General features: G+C 41.3%; 1 protein-coding gene across 7 annotated transcripts in view; it reads right to left on the reverse strand.

The window, feature by feature from the left end:
- Nucleotides 1–22,778, reverse strand: part of TTC7A (tetratricopeptide repeat domain 7A) — a 160,807-nt gene that overhangs the window by 102,734 nt on the left and 35,295 nt on the right. For all 7 annotated transcript variants that reach the window (XM_042812210.1, XM_042812129.1, XM_042811968.1 and 4 more), the window contains 3 exons: nt 18,235–18,372; nt 17,732–17,815; nt 6,810–6,914 (listed from right to left, as the gene is read on the reverse strand). In XM_042812210.1, the coding sequence (XP_042668144.1) occupies nt 6,810–6,914; nt 17,732–17,815; nt 18,235–18,372 (327 nt within the window). The remainder of the gene's footprint in view (nt 1–6,809; nt 6,915–17,731; nt 17,816–18,234; nt 18,373–22,778) is intronic.

A 22,778-nucleotide genomic window follows, 5' to 3' on the forward strand; every position in this document is an offset into this window, starting at 1 on the left:
CCTGCCTTCTCAGATCTGTATGGCAGAAAGCAGGTGTCGTGGAAAACAAGCTAAAGGGAACTTTCCATATTTTGAACTGAAGCTATATTACCTGTCAGGAAGCACTTGGAAGCACTAGCTAAATAACTTTTCCCCCACACCAGAAAAGAAGCATGCAGCTGGCACCTGGCGAGAAAAAGGCTGCCAAACCACAAGCTGACACTGATAAGATTGTAATGCTGCGTTGCTGTTCTTTTTTTTTCCCTTCCACCTCCTCTATCATCTTTGATGAAAACAGAGTAGTTGTTAGTTGCACAACGCTGAGGGTAGGCTGTTCCAGCTACTCCTGTTATTTGACCGCAGGTTAGGTGAGTGCTGCAGCCAAGCCCAGAGGCACACTGACAAGTGGGGAACAGCAGGTGCTGTCGCCTGGCCTATCGCCACCCAGCTGGTTTCCAACCACCACCCCGTGTGTTTTTAGAAAAGCTCAAGCCCTACACCACTGAATCTACACCTTCCAGGACTGCACGTGGACTGCAGTTCCCACCAGGATTTAGAACAAATGAAGACAAGCAAAACTGACGTTACACTGCAGCACAGAAATGACATTCTACTGCGCTGAGAAGGGGAGTGCACAAGGGAGGAGGCAGGAAACACAGCACATGACACTGGACTAGGACAGCAGACAAGGTTAGTGAAATAGGAGCTTGGACACCCCAGGACTGAGAAACACCTAAGTATCTCAGAGATCCAAATCCTATAGGAAGAGCTTCCACACAAAGCTATATACTGTTAACTAGATGAATTAGGCTTTTATCTTCTTTGTTATACAGGCTTGTAGGTTTGGAGGCTACGGTAAAGAACAGGAAAAATTAAATAATGGGAAGATTAAGAGAAAAGGGAAAAACTACATAGGAAAAAAAGTGCCCAGTAAGGTATTGTGTAACAGAAAGCTCTGTCCCACTGCTGTTCACAATATACAACACAAACCACATTACATTCCAGGAAATAAAAAAAATCCCATGCTTTCTATTGTTGGTCCTTCAATATTGCTGATTGCTTGTCAACATATTCAGCATGTAAACCCAGCCCACTGTACTTAGTAATACTTGATACTTTCCTCCAGTGTATCAAGAGTGGTTTGTTCACAAGGAAAATGTATAAAATTCTTGTTGCCTTTAAAATCTAAAATCCTTTGGATTACCTCAGTAACAGAAGCAGTGATGTCAGTGAGAATCTATTTTAAAAGATGGAAGAAATCTTCAGCAGCTCCTCACCATTCACTGTTTTCTCAGTAGCCTCTCCTCACAGTGATGTCAGTCCTTTATAGAGTCTGCTTAGCAGGTGGAATAACTCGGATAATGGGGCTAGATTTGATCTTACAATGTTACTCATACCACAGTAAAACCTACGCAATGCCATGCAATTCCAGGGCTCCTAGGTGACTGGGTACAAGCACATGCACATCATTTATCATCTGTAATGACAGGGTCAACAACAGAGAGAAGAGAAAGAAACACTCTTGGATTAAGTGGTCTGTGAAAGTAATGAATGATAAGCTGTTACCTCAGAAGCATGCAACTCTAAATCTCCATGCTGCCAACCTTCCAACCCTCCTTCCCGCCCCCATCATGTACTGACCTCACCATACAACTTACACTTTACAGATTTCGTGCATTGTCTGACCTGGCCTTACCCTGCTGCTCTTCTGCCTTTGCCCTAACAGACAACACAATCTCCATTTTCCCACACTAGGATCTACAAGTCAAAAGAAGCAAGGGAAGTGGTAGTGAGGTGCAGCACGCACTCATGCTGCAGTTTTTGCCATAGGGTGAAGTCTCTCCAAAACTTTGTGCTAGCTGATAACAGTGGCATTGTGTGGTATTACCCACATTTAACTCCAAAGTACTATTTCTGTGGTGTCAACTGTGGGTCGCTGAAAACAGTGAGAGCATGTCTCATGCCCTCCTACTCTCTGTTAGACCACTGTCATAGAAGATTCAAGCTATCCTAGAATCACAATTCATCTCCATGGGTATTTATCAAATTCTGAATGCATCTCCATTGAAAGCATCTTAGTAACTATCGATGCCTTTAAATAATACTTATAAAATTGATAAAGTAAGTATTTGACACCTTGTGTTCAGTTTTTAATATTCTTACAACACCTGTCACAACTGTCTTGTGGAACCTAGATGAGTAGTGAAACTACCAGCACCTTAATATAAAGTTACTAAAAACAACAACTCATGTTGTAGCTCAAAATCTCCACCAGTATAGCTGAGAAGGAGTGCTAAGTGAAGGAGAAAACTGCAGCAAGTCTTTTACAAAGTGGCACTCTGAATTGACAGCAGATCAAGACAGGACAACCCCAGTATGGACACTCCACTCCAAGCTACATGGACTTTTAAGAAAATCTAAAATAACACTCTGAACTTCAGTAGTCCAAAACTTCATAGTAATTTTTGGAAAGCCAGAAGACAGCTGGTTAAACACAAATAGCCTTTGTGTTCCCTTGATACAATTGTTCACATTTAAGTTCATCAGACCGTTCTGCTGAAATCTTGGCAAACTGGAATGCCAGGCAGCATGGCACCTCAAAAGCAATTTTGAGTTCACCACAAAAAGTCTTTTAAAACACACCAGGGTAATGGGATAAATACAGTATAAGAGTTCCAACTTTGTTAAAAAATTTGCATGCTATCAGCTTTATTAAGTACAGGTCAAACTGCATCTTGGCCAGACAAGTGTGATCCGTATAGGTGCAGTATTTTGAAGTGGTCCTCCAAGGCATTTGGTGTAAGCTTTAGAACAACTGAAGGACTAATCTGCTGTTCACTCTCCGGTGTTTTTTTTTTTCCTTTAATTTGTGAAAATCTATAATTCTGAAAATGGAAACATTCCTTACTTCATTGAGATGTTTAAAGCAGGCCAAATTCTGAAAGCTAGTGGTTGAGGGGCAGATAATGAGCTGATGTAAGCCAGCATGGTGCTAGAAATATGGCAGTGGAGTAGTGCCAATTTACATCAGCTAATAAACCAGTCATAATGTCACAACAGAAGCTGACTGCATCCAGATCTTTTCCACATCTGGTATACATTGATTTGCATGGCACAGTACAAATGCATACATTTTGTACTTTGTTTTGCTCTGTGATATTTTTTCCATGATCTGGGTATCCTCACTGTTCCAAATCAGAATGGTATCAATTAGTTTATTTAGGTTGGGTTTTTGTTCTTCAGAGTGTATGGAGATTCCATGTAAAAAGTCAGCAAAACAAGTTAAAATGACCATTACATTAATTAGGAAGGAGACTGTTCTATTTTGTATTTATCTGACAGAATAAATTGTCCTTTTTTTTTTTTTTTTTTTTTTTTTTGCTAGTAACTGAAGTAAGACTAAACTAGTCCACAGACTATAAATGAACTGAATACATCACACCAAAAGCACACAATAGACAGATGTAGGACATACAAACAGCATGTTTTGTTTGTACGAACAGTGATCTGGTTTTGCCCTTTTCCTGCCTAACTAGCAATGAAGTACACAGATAAACCTCCTAACTGAGAAATTATTCATTCTGTATGTTTTGAAAAGCAAGATGCATCTGAATATTTGCTACTGTTGATATTTGTCCATTAGATTGTTCCAGTGCCCTGTCTATCCTCCTTTCTATTTATACTGGCATTGATCAATTTGTTCACTTCCAGTTTAACTGATTCAATTCTGTTGTGATTGCCATGTAATATAAATGCAAATAATTACTGTAAGGATGACATTTAGAAAAACAGCTCTGCTAAGCAGGAAGGTTTTTATTAGACAGTGGAGTTTGCCAATAGTATCAGAGGCATCCCTTTAACTATGAAATGCAGAAACCTATCATGCTAAGATGCTCAGATTTCTCTCTGGCTCCCCTTAATTAAAACTATTCTATGGCATCATTAAAGTTTGGTGTCAGAATAGAGTATAGGCCACTGAGAAAAAGGAAGAGGAGAGAGGAATATTACTGGATTTGGTTTGAGTTTATAAGATTATTTTCTAAATAACTACAGTAAAATTATGCTCTTGTGAAAAAATGTTATTATTTCAGATTGAACCTCACTTCTGATCCAAAAACACTGGAAAGTGTTCCATACAATGAAAAAGCAACTGTTAGAGGGAAAAACCCTTTCTTTGAAATGGTCAAAAACAGTTCTCTTCTCTCTCCTTTCTTCTATTTTTTTAAGATTAGACTGTTGCTTTAACATTTTTTGCCATGTGTGAGAAATTCTGGACATACCAGATTGACTGAGGACAGAGCTGTGACTGGTACAGTTTCACCTTCTTTTCTATATGTCTCTAAAACAAAGCATTCTTTCTTTGCCAGCTGCACTAGAGGATCCAAAGTGATGTTGAAGAGAAGCATCAAGGAAAAAAAACAATTTTACCTTTGCCTATTTTACTGGCAAAGCAGCATCTTTAATTTGGGCTAATAATTACACATTCAACCCCTCATCCGTCACAGGCATCAGACTTTAACGGTACCATACAAGATTTTGTCCTCACTACTGAGAGTTGCATAAACACCAGGGTAACATAAGAAAAACAAGCAGTCTGACATTTCTTTTCTCACCTTACAGAAATCTGGTCCTTTCACCTCAACAAACACCAATGACCCAGTATCTAGCACAGTGCCTTCGTTAAAACTTCACCATTCCTGTTAAATGTCAGACTATCACAGGGATCTCGATTTTAGCATGGAGTCTTACAAGATGAATACACTCGCTCAGAATTTTGTCCCAAGTCTAATTAAGGCAGAAGTCATGTGTCAAGCAAATATTGAGAGACCACAGCCTCTTTGAAGCCACTATTTCTGTTTACAAGTTGTTGACATTGATGATTCATATTCTATTTGTCTACCAGAACCCCAAGTCCTTTTCTGCAAAGCTGCTTTCCAGCTAGTTGGCACTCTAGCATGTGATTATTCCTCCCCAGGTGCATTTCTCTTTGTGGAACTTAGTAAGATTTCTGTAGGCCCATTTCTCCAGCCAATTAACATCCATGTGAATGGTGGACTGATTCAATTGCAGGTGGGCTTTGAGATTTTTTCTAGTTTTTCCCTGCTCACTCGGACAGTGTCTTCATACACTCCTCCCAGGTCACTTCTCTATGCTCCTGCCACTCTTGTTTGACTTCCTGTACATCTGAATGGACAATTCTGCTATCTTCTTTGTTCCCTCCTCTCAGCATCCTAATCTTAAACATTTCATGCTCACTGTAGCAAGTAGCAAGTCTACTCTCCTTTGCATTCCCAACCAGTTCTTGTTTATAAGTATCAGGTCCCACAGAACACCTTCCTTATTAGTTCCAGTGCCCCTCACTTTGTTCACCAAGCAGGAAGTCAGAAGAGCTGAAAAACTATGGGCAACAAGATCTCAAGTTTGCCTGTCATACTGAAGTCCTGGCTCCTAGGCAAAATAGGCTCCTAGCTTGGTTTCAGAAAGATTTTCCTTAAATTTGATTGTTCCTGCCAGCTTTTTTTTTTTCCCCCTCCTCCTGGCAATCATTGAGGCAGTAGAATTGATAGGGTAAGCTCTTAGACTCCAAGTCCCCCACTATCACTCCAGATGAATATAGGAATTCAACCCATGAAGCAACTCTAACTTCAGAGCCTACACAGAGAAAAAACCTCAGCATTATGTTTTAGACTAATACTAAATTGATGTTGCTTTTGAAACCATCAGCAGAGATGCTAATAAGTCTTCAATACAGCTGTAATGTCTGACTCGCTTATAGTTTTAAAATCTCTAAGAATCAGAAAAAAGTACTGGCTTTATTTAAATATATTTACTGTATTATTTTAAGCTGCACAACAGCTTTCAGCCGTCAAAACTTACATACTGAGCTAAGGTTACAAGAGAGCTAAATTGCTCTATAAGTCATGTAGGTCAGCAAGGATTCCCCCATAACCCTCAGACCTGACGGATTTTTCTCCTAGAACACAATGCTTCCCAGTTTCTGCTGACTCACGTACAAGTTCAACAATTACAGTTGATTCAAATACATACATAACCAAGTCTTCTCATTGACAGTCATGTAAATTGATAGCATTCAGTCAAATTCATCTTTATACCAATTTTTACCATACAGAGATGCTGAGGATTGCAGCAGGAGGAAGAATATTTTGTCACCAAAATCTGAGCAGATTCTTCTGGTATTTTCTTTCATGCTTTTTTTTTTCTTGTATCTTTTACTTGTGTTAGCAATTATAATCCTTCACTGACTGCAGGGACACCTCGTGGTGAGGACAGGTGAAAACAGCAGGCTGCAATTCAATTAATAAAACCAAACAGTATAGGACTGACAGATGTTTCAGCTCCTTGGGATAATGAGAATTTCACAGGCACAGACTTCAACTCCCACTCTGCTTCTGGAGCATACATTAACACATCCAGAACAGAAAACACTGACACGGGAACTTTAAGAACAAAGGATTGAATCATACAGCAGACCTCAGCTATCTAGGAGTTCAAGGGTCAGACTCACTTATTAACTTTTGTCTTCCAGGGGCTAGCGGCGTGGCAGATCCAGCTCTGGATACTCATTTGAAGAGGCAGTCTCAAGAATAGCCATTATGGATTTATCCCATCCTTTTGATCAAAAGCCAGCAAAACCCATTCCTGTGTCTTACTGCAATATTTATTAGTAATATTTTTCTTTTCTTCAAAACGTGTGCCTATGTGTATGATTTTTAACATGGATTTCCATTCTCAGCACTCCAACTACACAATGGTACTGTGACTGCAGCATTAGACACATTGCACAATGACAATTGCATCAGCTTGCTTACCCAGTGCAGTGACCCAATGCAGACCTTGGCAGCCAGAAGAGGAACGGTGGGATCTGTTGGTCGCAGTTTAGCACACTCTTTGAGCACTGATACAGCATATGCTGACTGGAGGAGGAGGAGGGGAGAGAGGAGGAAGAAATAAAAAAAGGCTGATTAGACAATGTTGTCATGGAGTCCACACAATATATTTCAGTGAAACATACAAAACAGTGATATGAGGTTAAAAACAATCACATGGGCAAAAAGCTAGCAACTTTATTCTCACCTGCACAGACAGACACACACGTGCACATATGAGCACACACACACCTCCCACATTCAGAAGAAATACACCAGAGAACCAGCGCGGTCTGTGCACTACACAAAAAGCTGTGAACATGCTGGTAATTTTAACGCTGCCCTTGCAACTCACAGGAACTCTGACACAGTTTCCCCTGTACGCAGTCATCTTCTAGTAAGCCAGAAGAGATCATAAAGAGCTTATCCTACAGTACATTACATTTTAGGCCAACTATATTCAGAGAGCTAAAATAATCTGTTCTGTAGACCGTTTTCTGTCTTTTCTAGTACATAAAAGAATACAACTGGGATCCCACCACGCAAAGGGTGAAGCAGGCAGTTGCAGAGCACTACATTGCTCAGTGGGTGGTCTGAATAGCATGAAAAGAAAGCCCATAGAAATCTTCCTGGTGTTAGGTTACCATTCATGAATGCTCGAATGGTGTTTATGAAGCCAAGCAGTCACACAGCCCTTCTGATATTCAATGTGCTCTATAAACACTGCTTTTTACAGCAGTGCCATTCACAGCTGCCATATTTCAGAAAGCTGAATGGGGAATAAGGAAAGCTCAGGTCTGAGAGGCTGGCGGGTAGGTCTGCTCAGCTCTGTCAGTTTCATAGCCCACCCCATCATGCTCAAAACAGTTTCTCTGAAATTTCCAATTCTCGTCTTTAATGACTCAGAGCCCCTCTAATGCTCTCACCTGGGAACTCGAGGGGAAGTTTTCTCATAATTTCTTCTTACATGCCCCATTGCTCCTAACCATGTCAAATACCCATGGACTTTTTACATTACAGGAGAGCAGTAAACGCACTACTAAGCTTGCAGAACCAAACTAATGGCTACTCCTATCAGGCCATGGCCATCTCCTCCCGACCCTGACCCACAAAAACTCTCCCCACCAGACCTCCTGACAATCACACCACTGGGTCTGGAGTCTGCTCTAATCCCAAGGAATTGCCAGCTCCACACGACAGCTTCACACTCCCACGGGCTATCAGCACTTCCCCTCCCTCACACTGTACAGATCTGGCGCAGCCTGCCTCCTCTTTTCTCCACAGAACTGAAGGTCCAGCTCTTGCTAAGGGATTCAAAGCTTGGCTAAAAACTGGCTTGGAAGGGAGCCTTGGAAAGGGAAGAAGGGATGTACAGCAGTTCTGCCAAGGAAAAGATGAGTTCTATAAGAGAGAACATAGGCTCTGCAGTGGCACAGTGTGAAGCCTCCTGCTTGAAAGCTTGGGTACCTGTAGCATGGTCTAGAATCTTGGCCCTACATTCTCCAGATTGCTCCTCGCCTATGTGGGCCATCAAATACCATCAGTACAAGTAATGGAATATCTGCTGTTTTACAGTTTCAGACAATTCAACAGTTTGTCCAAAGCCAGAAGGATGCTTGCCTAAGAGCAAAGACCGGAATTTAAACTGTTACCTCACTCCTTTCAGAAATAAAGACTTCAGCTCTGAATTACAGACAGAAACACATCTGCTGTTACTAGATGACTCTCATCCCTCAGAATGATCCTTCGTGACACCTATTTGTTCAGAACAAATAGTATCTCAGGGCATCTTATCCTCCCCTTACAAAAGGCTGCTTGCACTGCTGGAAGCTGGTATTTCCAGTACCACCAGTGGGTGTGCTGCTGTTCAGAAGTGTCTTAGCCCAGCACATCATCTTCCTTTGTGCCTCTACTCCAACCCACATGTGTTTGTAGACCAAAAACCCAAGCAGCACCGTAGGACTACGTGCCACCCCATCTGCCAGTTCACGTGCAGCTGAAAGACACCTCCAACCTTTGCTATCCCACCAGGCAAAATCAAAATGGAAGGGCCAAGTTTATACAGAGTATACCCTGTCCAGTGCCACTGCTTTTCGAAATCCTATACTGACTGAACAGGGTGGTGGTTTCTCAGTTCCCTGAAGGACAAAGCAGTAGGCACCTGGGTGCTGGCTACAGCCATGATGCCAGCCAGCACAAATTGAAGCAGCAAGACGTCTGTTCTAATTTGAGCCACAGCTGCAAAATCTTTCAGGGCCCACTCCAGAAGAGAAGCCATACAGCCTGGCTCCCTGCCAGCTCCTCTTGAGCTCTGTCCCCTTTTGCAGACCATTGAGTAAGGCTGGCCAGGATGCACGCCAGCTCTGCAGCCCCTACAGCCCCAAGAAGTGCTTCTGCAAGCTGTCCAGAAACAGTTCAGGAGCCAACAGCACAACAGCCACTGCTGAATGCAGCTAAGCACAAAATCCTGCCTTGAGTCCACACCCAAACGCCTCTGCCTGTGCAGAGCAGCTTTACTGCATGCGCTCGGGAGCTTCTGAATGCAAATTGACAAAGGGAGAGACACTGTTCCCACACTGCTCTTAAAACATTTACAAAGATATGTCACTTTAAGCAAGTTTATAAAAATTGCAATTAAACCCAGGGAGCAGAAATGATTTCAGAAACAGAGCGACATGAAGCCTTTCTACCCAGCCGCATTTAAAAATTCAAGGGAACTATATAATTTCAACTCAAAAACTTCACCTAGCAGAAATTACACCTAGATGAAACTGTTAGACAAGGAATAACTGTAGAAAGAATATCCCACCCCCAATGGAACCTTACTTAGAGGACACTGGTGAGAAATATACTACTAAGCTGTGACACAGACACTCATTACAGGCATTTGGCTGGGAACAAACATCAAGTATTGAACATGGACGTCATTGGTTAGTAAAAATATTTACTGTGAAAAAGCATCTGTGCAACACTGAAATAATCTGACAATTAAAATGTACATATTCTTTCACTTAGTGTGGGTGGATCAGGCAGCCAAGAGCATTGTTTGTGAGATTCTCTACAAGGCAATAATGATTGGATTTATTGGTGGGGCATGTTTTGAGAAGAGCAGAGCTTGAACTGCAAGTGACTGTGTGCTTCCTGCTCATAATTCTGAGCTTCAGAGCAGCTCACTTAAAAAAACAAACCCTAGCCAGAATTAAATTCTGTTCGGATTTCTAATTGCTGGATTCTAAAGACTGCACTGGAATCAGTTCTCAAGGACTTCAGGAAAAAAATGGGTTTGCCTCTGGGTCTCATTTGAAATCTCACTAGGAAAAAGGCCTTGTGTGGGTTTTAATTTCGTTTATGGAAGGTCTAATACAAGAGTTCTCAGCCTTGAGATCCTCATCAGGTTTAAGGAGATCCATGACGACTCTATTTTTTGTTAGGTCCATCAAGGCATAGACCTCAAAACAGATTACGGAGTGAAAATACTGACTTAATGGGAATGTTCAGCCACAAAAGAATGAGCTCTTTGAAGGACTTAAGAACCTCTATTACAAGAGTTGAGCATCTCCATCCTTCACATACCACCTCTAAGGTTTTTGCAACAACAGAGAAAGGACACTGCATTACTGTTCCATGTTTAAATCCAGTATCTACGTAGGAATCCATTCTTCTCTCCGTTAATTTTTCTTCACCTAATCTATTTGCAAACAATATTCTCCTTCTGCTGAGAAGGAAAATTAGGAAAGGCAGTTGGAGGGAAGTAACTGCCAACACTGACAAAATGGCTGCTTTCAGTTTTAACTTCTGAAAGAGCTCCATGCACTGCATTCAATATACAGAGTGCAATTGTGATTAACACAAGGAAGCTATTGGGAAGAAGGATGCAAAAGACATCTTCCCCTAAGTAATTAAAGCTACCATGATTTTGAATCCTATAGGGGAATAAAACAACCAAAAACTCTTACTTCAAATACTAAATACTCTTCTTCCCCATTTGCTAACTATACAACAAAGTACACAAGCATGCTCCTCAAAGATGTTTGCACATGATCAATCAGTACAGAACGAAAAATTAGTTTACTGCTAGTTTCCTTGCTTTTCAAAAAGGCTTAAGAGCTTCTGCACTCCATTTAGGTAAATGCACTGATGATGCCCAGATACTGGATTTCCTAGTGCACTTCAATACTACTTATCTTTCTTTCCTCTTCTCTTCCACTGTACCAAAGCAAGAAAAGAAGGATGTCAGAGAATTCATTTCATACTTAGAAGACAAAAAAAAAAGTAAGTAAAAGGAAGAATTTCTAGACAACAAATTGTGCCAGACCTGACACGCCATATACAGTTGCTTTTCTCCTGCAGAGGTTCCAAAAAATCTTTCCTGACTTTTTCTCTTCAGTAATATCTTCCAGCCAGAGAGAAAAAAAATGTTCAAGAAGGTGTTCTTGGTAGATAGCCTTGTGCACCATTCAACAGGCAGCTCAGGACACAGCTGAATCTTCACAAATAACGTTGCTTTACTCCTAGAATCTTCCTGCCTGATCATAGAAACTATGCTGTCTGAAGAGGATTTGGGGGGAAGGTGATGTTTGGGAGTGGGGATGGGTGTTTTGCCAGTATGTGAGAATAAGTACCTCCCTTATCCTGGGATTCACAGCCATCGAACTATAAGAGATCTTGAACCGCAAGGGAAGATGACATAAGAGGGAGAAAGCAATTGAGAACACGGGTATCAGTTATTCTGATGTGAGCTGTTCACTGAATTTCTATAATTCTGTAAATCCCTCAGTATAAACAACATTCCCCAAAGACATTTGCTTCTTCCAATACAAGGAGCTTTTTCTTTTACCTCATGGTTTGCAAACTGGAACACTGCAGTTAAGCAGCTTCATACATTCACTTTTAGAAGTACCTCTCAAATCTTAGGATTTAATAGAACAAATCTGTCCACAATAATGTGACGAATGCCCTACTTCACACTTCCTGTCAAGAAAAGAGTTAAGCCTCAAGGCAACCCTGCAGCCCACCCAGGTACTCTGCTCAACAGGCAAGAATTTTCCATTTTTAGCACTGCCTACAACACACACACATACACTTCTGATCTTTCTTTTGCACCGAAAGAAACCGAACTATTGCATATCCCCGAGATGGCTGACCTTTGTAACGGGATCTTTAAGCAATGACTGTTCAATATTTTAACTTCCAGTCCCCAGCAATGCTATTTAAGGAGCCATCTGAGACCTCTGCTCCTTCCAAGGTTCCTGCCTGCAATGCGAAGAGAAATGAACTATTTTTTTGCCAGTTGCCTAGCAACCAGCCTAAGCTTTAGCAAGAAAACCAACAGAAGGAACAGCCTAAATCAGAAAATTTGTCTGCTGTTGCTGCAGAATTATGTATCAAATATATTTATATCTTTCTTTCTAACCTTCTGGAAAGCTGTATGTTGGCATTGCAGACATGGCTGAGTCAAACTTGAAGCTCCTTGAAGCTACCAAAGACATCCGCTTTTGCTGCACTGTTTTAAATAAGGAGAAGTATTCCTTTTTTGGGTGCAACACAGATATGAGCAGCTCAGACATTAGCTGTCTCTATTTGGCTATGACCAGCACATATCAGCAACTCTCAAAGGGCTCAGAAACCGAAGTTCATGTCTGTGTAAGGCTGGTTTCAAAGCCCTAGAAGTGCTGCTGGCACAAGCCCTGGGCAAGGCTGCATTATCTCCCCTGCGGAGCAGCTGAAGGGAGCACCATGACTGCACTCCAGGCTCTGGGACAGCTGCAGCCTGCTCCCTCCTAAAACCAGCTGAATCACAGGTGCCAAGGAGGATGCGATTATTTCCTTTTGTATAGCATCAGACGCTTCCTGAAGTGCTATGTTATTAAGAACCATTCAGGTAGACAAGTGTGGCTCTTTCTTCCTCCTTGTCTTAAACATGAGCAAACACAAGAAGGCTAAGAGGAGACAGGAGCATTTTGCACAGTTGAAATCAAGTTTCTCTGCTTGGTTTTGCAAAGTGCCATCCTTCTGGCTTCAATTCCTCTACTGGCAGCCATTCAGAACAGGGGGATCAGCAACCACACAATTGTTTTTGGACTCATGCAATTGCTGTCCTGAAGGCAAGCACTGGGCTGATGTGATGGTGTTCTGCAGGCACCGGCAGCCCCAGCACAAAGTCTGCTGAGCACAGCTCTTGCCTCCAGAAAACTTCCTCCTGCTCCACTGGACTCCCATCACAGAGGCTCTTCTCTACAGCCTCTCCACCAACTCCAGACCTCTTCTCTCACTGACATCCTGCCGTTCTTCATCCCCTAAATGAGTATGAGAGAGTGAGGGGCAAGGGCAGATTGTCTCCCCTCAGCAAATACTCCTGACATCCCTCAGGAAGGCTGAGACTGTATCGCTCCCCATTTCTGCTGTCAGGAAACATATAAACAATCCTAGAGCTTTTAAGTCAGTAATGAAAAAAACAATAATAAATAGAGCAGAAATATTAAATTTGAGCATGAAAACGTTTCATGCAATGAATATACTAGCAATAAATATCCACTGGACATGAAAGCTGACTAAGACTGCTGCAGGTTGAAAGGCTCAGCTAGGACATCCAGAACTCATAGATCAAGTACATTCATCATTCACCTAATAATTTCAGTTCTCCCTGCAGCAGAATCCTTCCTCACCACTCTTGGGGAAACAGCACATCACCGTCATGAAAGACAAATACTGTCCCCTTGGACTGGTACTTAAAAGAGAAGCATCAACACTGCTTTATGTGTGCTTTCACAAGGTGCACTGCTTATTGGTTCACCTTTCCCTTCAGCTGCAGTACAAAAAAAAACACGTGATGCAGAACCAGAAAACCATCAAATACTGTTGATCTAAATCAGAATTCAATCCCATGATGTACTTCAGGGTCTCTAATCCCAAAGAGCTCCAGTGACATTTTGGGACTCAGGATGGGTCCTGTGTGGGGCTGTGAAGTGCGGAAAGGGACAAGAGTCAGAACATGTAACTGATCCAACTGGTCTGAGGCCAGAGAAATGCTTGCAAGTGCACGAGGACCCTATTTCACATCCCTCTTGCCTATAATACATCACCTACACTGACAATTTTGCCTCCAACTTCAGACACCAGCAGCTGCGTGCTGGTTATCACCATGGCCTTCAGTGCAAAACATTTAGCTGAAAAGCTGCAGATTCTCATCGTACGCAGTCTTCTACTCTGTAAATACAAGTTTGCTCCTTTGCCATTCTTCTGAAAACAGGTCATTTTTACTTTTTGAAAGTCTCGAGACAAGCAGATGCAACCTACTGCACTCATTTTAGGCTGGCAGCAGGACAGTGGCTCATCTCACAGCCTGAGGACTGTGCCAGATGGCATCGGGCTATCACAGTGCTCACCACTTGGGCTCGGTCAGTCTGCGCATGGCAGGCACAGGGAGCTGCTATGCCCACTCCACCCCTGGCTGTCATGTCACCAAATTACGAATGTTACTACCAGCAGAAGCAACTCAAAGCATCCGCGCAGAGTTCTGCATCGCTTTCTAGCAACAATGCAGAAGCACAAGGGTTCTGCATCAGTCTGATTTTAGCTTTTCTCTCACCTATACAGAACTACACTTGCTGACACAGGACATCTCTCAGTCTTCCCTTTCTATAGCAGGTATGTCTCATGCCATTGTCTACGCCTTCCCAGCATTTCATCTAAAATTGTCCATAAAAGTATTTCAAATTTCAGGCCATACTGCAATCATAAATCTAAAAAAAATGCTCCTTTTGTTTGGAAAATACACAGAACATGCATTCCCAAGAACAGCCTTAAAAACAAACGAAACAAAAAACCACAAGAAGAACCAGATGACACCATTTTTCTCATTAAGGGAGATTCTGAGAAGCACAGGCAAGTTAAATTGCTGTCACTCCATTATTTCTACTGCTTTAAGTGGATAGAAGAACAATAGGAAGGTTATGCTTCTTTGAGCTTGCTTATTCACTGTTTTATAAATCCCTAAGGCCTTGCCTGCTCTGTAAGAAATTTCTGAAGTGGCATGCCTATTTTTATTAAGACACATCCTTTTTAAACTAACAAATAAACTCAAGCATACACACAGTAACAATCTTAGCTGGTTGACTTAACATTCACAGTGATCACTTGTGAAAATCGAGAGCCACCGTTTGGCAATTTTTTGGCTAGTTCAACACCGCACAGAACAGGGGACAAGACAGACTTTTACAGCATTTTTAAGAAGGTCAGATTTTGCAAATCCTAGAAATGTATTTGAAAAAAAAAGAAAGAAAGAAAGAAAGAAAAAAACAAAAAGACCAAGTTCCAGCATTCACAGGTTGGTAGTAAAAGGGTTCCTGTCATGCCCAAGATTTATGAGCACAATTTGCTGTACTGCAGAACAAGTAACACTGCAGGATGTGAGATTTCATTACCAAGAAATAAGATCAGGAATTGGCTGTGACTGAGATAGGTGAAAATAGATCTTTTACCTATAAAACCTCATGTGTGCTCTCTATTCTGCATTCTAGGCAAGCTACACTGTTATCAGCAGTTCCTGCTGCACTGGAGTACTTTCATGTAAATGAAATCTGTTCTGCTATCAAGCTGCAAAGAAGAATAAAAATGTATGCTGTATCTCCCATTAGCAAGATGACGCATTGCAGAGTATACGACAGGAACCCTCAGAGAATACTTGTGGATTAGGAGTGAAATGCTGCACAGGCAAGATTGCTGTGTAAGGGAATCTCCTCTGCCCCATAGGAGGCTCAGAAAATTGAGAGCTTTTACACTAACAGGCAAGATCAGGCCACTTTACCTTCTAAATATTAGAAGTTCAGGCAAAAAGACATGACATAATAGGATATCTGAAAAGATAGGACAGAGTTACAGAGATATGGATGCTTATGTAGCTCTTTCATGTATACAGTAGCTTCTAGAAAAGCTGAGAAGATATGCAAGTGTATAAGGAGGACAGACTTCTCATGCAAATTGTTAGAAGTTAAAGATCAAGCTCCATCTCTCTCATTTACAGACAAGTCTAAGAATAAACCAAAGTTACTCTCTGGATACACTCTCAACTACCAGCAATTAAAATCCAGGTTTGCTCTAGAACAGATGATTAGGGTTACAGCACTGTTTGCCATCAGAAATAGGCTAAACAACCTTTAATGGCAATAAACCTTCCAAGTTAAGTCAAGAGAGTTTATGGGTAGATACTATGCCTTCCATCACTGGGTATCTAGTCATTGTCACCCTGAATATCAACAGATCAGGTATCCAGAGGATTTGGAAAGGCAGAGAGGGCAGCTATGTGCTAGCTCCAGCTGAATACCCAGGGGAGCTGCACCCAACTTCTATAGCCCTCACCTAACAAAGGCCAACGCGAGGTATTACCACCATGACACCAAGCTTGCTGTTCCACTATTCCTCCAGGAGCTTCATATTTCTGTGTGACTGAGTCAAGCTATCATTTTCCATATCCAATTGTAATCCAGGGTGTTACACAAATCACCAGTGACAAAAGCTCCACACAAGCTCCACAGGCAGTCTTTTCCAGTGTACTGCAATTCATTTTTTTTCTTCCTAATTGGAAACATGAACTTGGGTTGCTGCAACTGGAAGATATCACATCTTATCCTATTCATTACAGACAGAATAAAACACCTCTTTACAAAAACTCTTGAAGATTTGTTTATCTTGGTCATTTTTTCCCTCTCCATTCATGGCTAAATTTTTTTTTTTTTCCTCTCTCCACAGTGTTAACTATACCCTTAGCCATCCTTGATGCTCTTAATAGACCTTCTCTTGCTGGTCTGCCATTTTCTTAATCCAACAGCTTAAGGCTTTGTCTATGCTCATAAAAAGAAAGGAATCCCTTCAGACATTTTCCACGCTTTACTGTCACTTATAAATTGCAGGATGACAATTTTTTTTGCAAAAGTATTACACTGTGTATTTATCTCCAGCTTTCACTCCAAATACAGTTTCCAATTCCGCTTAAGGCCATGAAAGGCCAAGAGAAGGTATCACGTGGCTCGTGATAGTTAGTTGGTGATCTCTGCTTAGTTCCACCTGAACCACCTATACTCCATGGGCATGCAGTATAAGACTATGCTATAATGGTCTTTTACCACACAGCATTAATCTGCTCACAATTCCTAACAGTTGTAGGTAGAGACTCTCAGCACAAACCAGTTTTTTGTTTTTTTTTTTTTTTTTTTAATCACCTACTTTTCCTGCAGGAAATCTCTTCTTTTAAGAAAAGATTTGTACTACCTTTGCCTATCTTTTGCAACCAGACTTCAGACAAATCAGTGGCTTACTGGTAACTTTGACAAATACTACATTAATTTTTAAAAACTTGTGTTATGACAAAAGTACATGCATTCAAACATCCTTTGTTTTTCTACAGAAAAAGCATCAGCATATTCTTGAAAATCTTTAAGGTCTCTTCCAGTTCAACTCATGCTATGATCAGATGGAAAAACAACTTAAAGAGACATTAAGTCAATTGCCCAAAAACACAGAGTTGATTGACAGTGAGACATCAGTAGCCATCTTATGCTAAGACTCTTTACGTTGAAACAGCATGGAATGGAAAGGAATATAATGCTTTTCAATCCACAGCCATGTGTAAAATCCGTTTTCCCTCTGATAATGAAGATTAAACACTACATGGAAAGAACAGTACAGGTTATGAAGTGCACACACACGAAGTGCAATCAAAGTCTCAAAGGGGAGCACTGTCCTTTCACATAAACTGTCTGGTGGCGCCTACCCACACAAAACACAATCAAACACATTCAAAAAGATAACCTAATGCATTCCACTGGAGGAAAAACTGCCATTTTAAAGTCCTTTGATTTCAAATTTACCTTTCCACAAGCCACCATGGACAGGGCAAGCTGGTACCAGAGGTGGAATTCATCAAATGCGAACTTCATGGCTCTCTCCAAGCACTGAGAAACAAACGTTGGAGAAAAGTCAGATTTTTTTTATTGTTGTTTAAATATATATCTGTCAAGACTGATGCTTTGGCATGGCTCAGAAATCAAACAAGGAGTGACAACTAGTTGTGGAGAAGGTCAGGTTGTTTTTTTGATAATGACATCATCTTCCTCCTCTCAATTAATGGGGCCTGCTAGCATACAACATCACACTTTAAATTAGGACTGCTTTATTCAAGTGCCTACATAAAAATTAGCTTAATGTCTCAAACAGTTCTGGCCTGTGTGGCTGTAGGTCTGCAGCTGTTTCTACTAATTGTCAAATAGTATACTTGATTTTTGACCTCCCTGATGAAGAACCAGCAGTTACAGACTATATGGGGTCACTCTTGCACATTTCAACTGGAAGTTGAAAGAGAAGCCAGAGGTACCTCAGAAAGCATGACATACTGCCCTCTTCTGCCCAGAGTGATGCTGAGAAGGTCATAGACTTCAGAAGCATCCCGAAAGCTGACAGCGCGGTCATCCTGCTGGTCAGGGGCACGGCTGATCACTGCATCCCGGTTTGCCTGGGTACAGATATAAATGGACAGTCAGACATCAATACAGCAACAGAACTGACACCTTCAGAAGTTCTGCCGATCACCCATGGCATACCAAGTAAAATCACCAAGTTTGGGGTTTTTTTAATTTTTTTTTTAATTAAAAATACACAACGACACAGAAGATGTTCCCATGCAGAAGTAGACTTGATTTTTATCCACACTCAAAGTAAACTCAAAAAGACAGCTACACATACAGAAAGGATCTGTATGAATACCTCATCTGGTTTGTTTCACAGAATCAGAAAGTTAGAAAACAAACCTAACAGATTAGATTCTCCATAATTAAAAATCCAAAGCTATCCTTAATCTATCACAGAACTGTTTGAGTTGGAAAGGACCCTTCAAAGGCCATCTGGTCCAACTCCCCCCCTGCAATGAACAAGGAAATCTACAGCTCAATCAGGTTGCTCGCAGCCCCATCCAGCCTGACCTTGAGTGTCCCCAGAGATGGGACATTCATTACCTCTTTGACAACTTGTTCAAATCTGGGTTCTTTATTAATTCAATTGCCTACAATTGTGATGTTCCAAAACATCATATGTCATAGACTGAAATTTACCTCAAGATTCCAGCCTCTGCTTTCTGTGGACAATGAGGAAAATCTTAATCCCAGAGTAAAGAGAAAACTCCTTCTATTTTCCAAACATTCAGGCTGGGCTTCACTCAGCCTGCCTGACCTCTGAGAAAGACAGAGCTGTATGCTATTGAGCATGCTGACCACACAGAGACAGCACCCCAGGCATCCCAGCTCAGTGGGGTGCAACATAAGAAAACATTCAGGTCTGATACCTAAAAGATCAGAAAAATTAGGACACTGCCAACAATTTCACCCAAAGCAAACACAAACAAAACATTCCCTCCCCAAAGCAAGGAGGTTATTTCTTTTTAATTGCAGGGAGATTTTTTCTTTTTTCCTAAAAAGGTTACACATGAGAATTAAACGAAATGAAAATTTCCAGAACATACAGCCCTTGAAACCCACACATATTTTAGTATGATTAAGCTGTAACAGCATCATCATTACCTTATCTGTGTAGTACCCAGTTCCAAGCACTTTATAACAGTTGAAACAGCAAACACAGTTACTGACAACCAAATCACAACCAAGAGCCATACAGTGAAACATTTAAAGTCAAACTGACAGGTCAGACTCAGTACAGTGTTTGGATCGTGTGCAAAAATTTATACCACCTCTTGTAGCAAGAAAAGTGGTTTCTTTCTCATGTTACTGCAAAGGACAATTAGTGATCAAAAAAGATAGTTCAGAACAAGACGTGTGAGACACTGTATAAGACAATGAGAGCAACTTCAAACAGAAAATCATGCAACCAGTGCTGAGAAGCATGGCTCATCTGTCTTTAGCAGATATAACTAAAAAAATGCTCCAGGCTCTGTTTGCATTTAACTCCAAGACACTTAAATAAATAAAATTTTTAAAAGCCTCTTAAAAAAAGCAAAGAAAGAAAGCTTCCGAGATTGTAAGATCACTACTTTAACAAGAGTTAAAGCTTATACAGAACAATTCTCACTGCCATGTGAATTCTCCTATGTATATACAACAGCATTAACATAATTTTCTACATCATTTAAATGATGACTTTTTTTTGGATAGAAAATAGCACCCTCGTGTTCTGTAGTCTGATCGGCCTCCCATTAGAATCAATTATAGCCTGATGCTTTTTTGGGTATCCATCTAGCACCAAGCTACGATTTCTGAGTTGCCTCATTAGCACAAATAGAAAATTAACTAGAACTGGTGAGTGCCCATTAACATCTGCTAGCAGATGTTGGTACTAGATACACAAACATGCCCTAATTCCACAATAAGTAGGAATGGGATGTATTACTAGGAGGTAATGTTCTAAAATTGCAGTCATACTGAACATATCGTACACATTGTACTTCACCTAGGCAGTGAGTAGTTAAAAACAACATATGCATAGGCATGACTAATGTTCTTTACAAGGTCATAAACCGTATTTTGTTCCATCTTTTAAATCTCAATGCCACAGAAGGTCGCTACAATCTATAACTCTACTTCCACATACAAAAGTTGCCACTGAGCAAATTTATCAAGTCACTTCCATCCTCACAATTTTTAATGGTTATGTAAATACTGACCCTATCTCCAATTGCTAATTCCAGCTATTCAAAAATCAAGAAACCCTTATGTTAATGCAGAGCTGTTTATAGAACACCAAATCTCACAGCAAACTGATGCATTAGTAGTAGAAAGAGCATGGATTGTGTACAAATAAGATAAACCATCATCCCGAGGCTCAGGGTACCATTTACCTTTGCAGTGTTACATACAGGGGGGAAGAGGAGGGAAGTGTGAATCAATACTTCCTGAAATCCCCCAGAAAAATGCAAATATTTCTTTGGCTTCTAAAGATGATGGGTGCTGTGATTGTAGCACCATTTTTCCTGTCTTTGTTTATGTTTGTGTAAACATCACTGGGGCAGCCAGAAATCCTGACAGTCACTGGTCAACACAGGTGCAAGCCATTTCCATCATTGCTATTTTAACACCCGTGTTTCTGCTCTTTACACTAATTTTCCTGAACACAACTGGAAAAAGGGTAATTTCTCCAACACTGATCTCTAAATAGAGCATCGGTAAGCAACAATTCCCTGATTTGTCCCACTGCATTATTTTCTCCTCCACTCTAAGCAGAATCAGAAGAGCTACAAATACATTTTTGACACCCCCATGTGTGATTCTTCCCTTTACCACTGTCACACAGATGTGCCTCACTGCACACGGGCAGGATGGAGAGCTGGTGAGTCACGCCAGCAGAAGAGACCCTCTGTAAGAACGTGTAGGATGGAGAAGGTCGCTACCAACAGGACTGACTTGTATTCACAGAGGAAAATATAAAATCAATCCCTCTCTATCTGGGGTAATACGGCAACCCAGTGATGAACTGTGTTTGCATATTTTGGGATTCATTACAGACACAACACCAACAACAGCAAGCACCCTCCCAGCAGTGGCAGGATGCATGCACCCAAGAGGGCTTGCAGCTGGTGCCACAAGCTCACACAGCTTACCCCATAACAGTGTCTCTGGCCCAGCACAGGCACTCCAGCTGCACAGGCCCAGCCAGGTTACAGCAGGGAACGTCTGCTTTGACGCAGATCAGCCATTGGTCTATACAGTCCTGCTGAGCTGTGGACAGCTTGCATCTTCATACCCGCATATACAGCACATCTGCATCAGGACAACCCACCTATCCACAGGGATTTGCTGTACATCACTGACATTGCTGTGCCACAGCCACGTGATAACTGCAGCCTATTTATGGTATGTTTATTACATGTATCTGTAGAGAGGAAAAGGCCCACAGCAAATTCAAACAGCCATTACTTCAGCAGTTATTACACACACACATTTATGCTGCAGAAAATCGAATTTTACCACAGTACAGAGATATGCTTCTTAATAAAACATCAAGCAATCATATGCATCTCAATAGAGCATATTCCATGTAGCAGTCCCTTCACACTACAATTAGCTATGAAGTATCCTTTAATTGCTCTCTTTGAAAGATGGCTCCCCCTGCTTTGTTTCAAATAAGAAAAAGAAAGCAATTAAAATCTTTAATGAGTGCCTGCTGCCTGCCCCTTAATTCATGGGCATTCTAATGTTCAACTTGTGTCTTTTCAAAAGAGACATAATTGCCAGATCCACTGCAACTCATCTATACAGAACTGCAGCATGTTCTACAGTGTACTGTAATAATGTAATTGGTGTGACTCAATACTAACATTAAGAGAGGAAAAACAAATGCTATGTGTGTAAGACTGACAACAAAGCTTTAAAATCATGCAGTTGATGCTTCTGCTAAGAGATGGGAAATACTCAGCCCACATCCTTTGGGTCTTCATTCAGGCTGCTTTGCCTGTACTGCCAACAAAATGAATGAACTCCTTGCAGTGGCATAGACTCATTCAGATGTAAAAAGCTGCTGAATTCCCATCTTACATTACTGATGATCTCTACGCAGCACTTGAAGACACAAATGCTCGAAGTTGACCACAAGGCTGTTGTGAGAACGGGAAGCAGGCAGAATAAGGAGGAAATACTAAACCCCAACCACTCCCACATCTGCTCAGACTGAGATACCACAACTTGCTCGATTTCAGAGCAGCAGCTCAGAGAATGAAAACTTACTGCCTGCACGAACCGCGTGGCAACTGTCTCATTTCTGGTAGGCAACAGCCTGTAGATTAAAAGATCACATTAACTGTCTCAGCTAAAAAGCCCATAAATACAAAGAGGCTGGAAGGCTGAGTTTCTCACCCACAGCACAAACACAGCAGAGCATGGTAAAGGACTTGGTTTGTATGAGTAGCAACTTCAATTA

Source organism: Centrocercus urophasianus, unplaced genomic scaffold, assembly GCF_019232065.1.
Source record: "Centrocercus urophasianus isolate 14NV4802_14NV808 unplaced genomic scaffold, USGS_Curo_1.0 seq_10, whole genome shotgun sequence".
Lineage (NCBI taxonomy): Eukaryota > Metazoa > Chordata > Aves > Galliformes > Phasianidae > Centrocercus > Centrocercus urophasianus.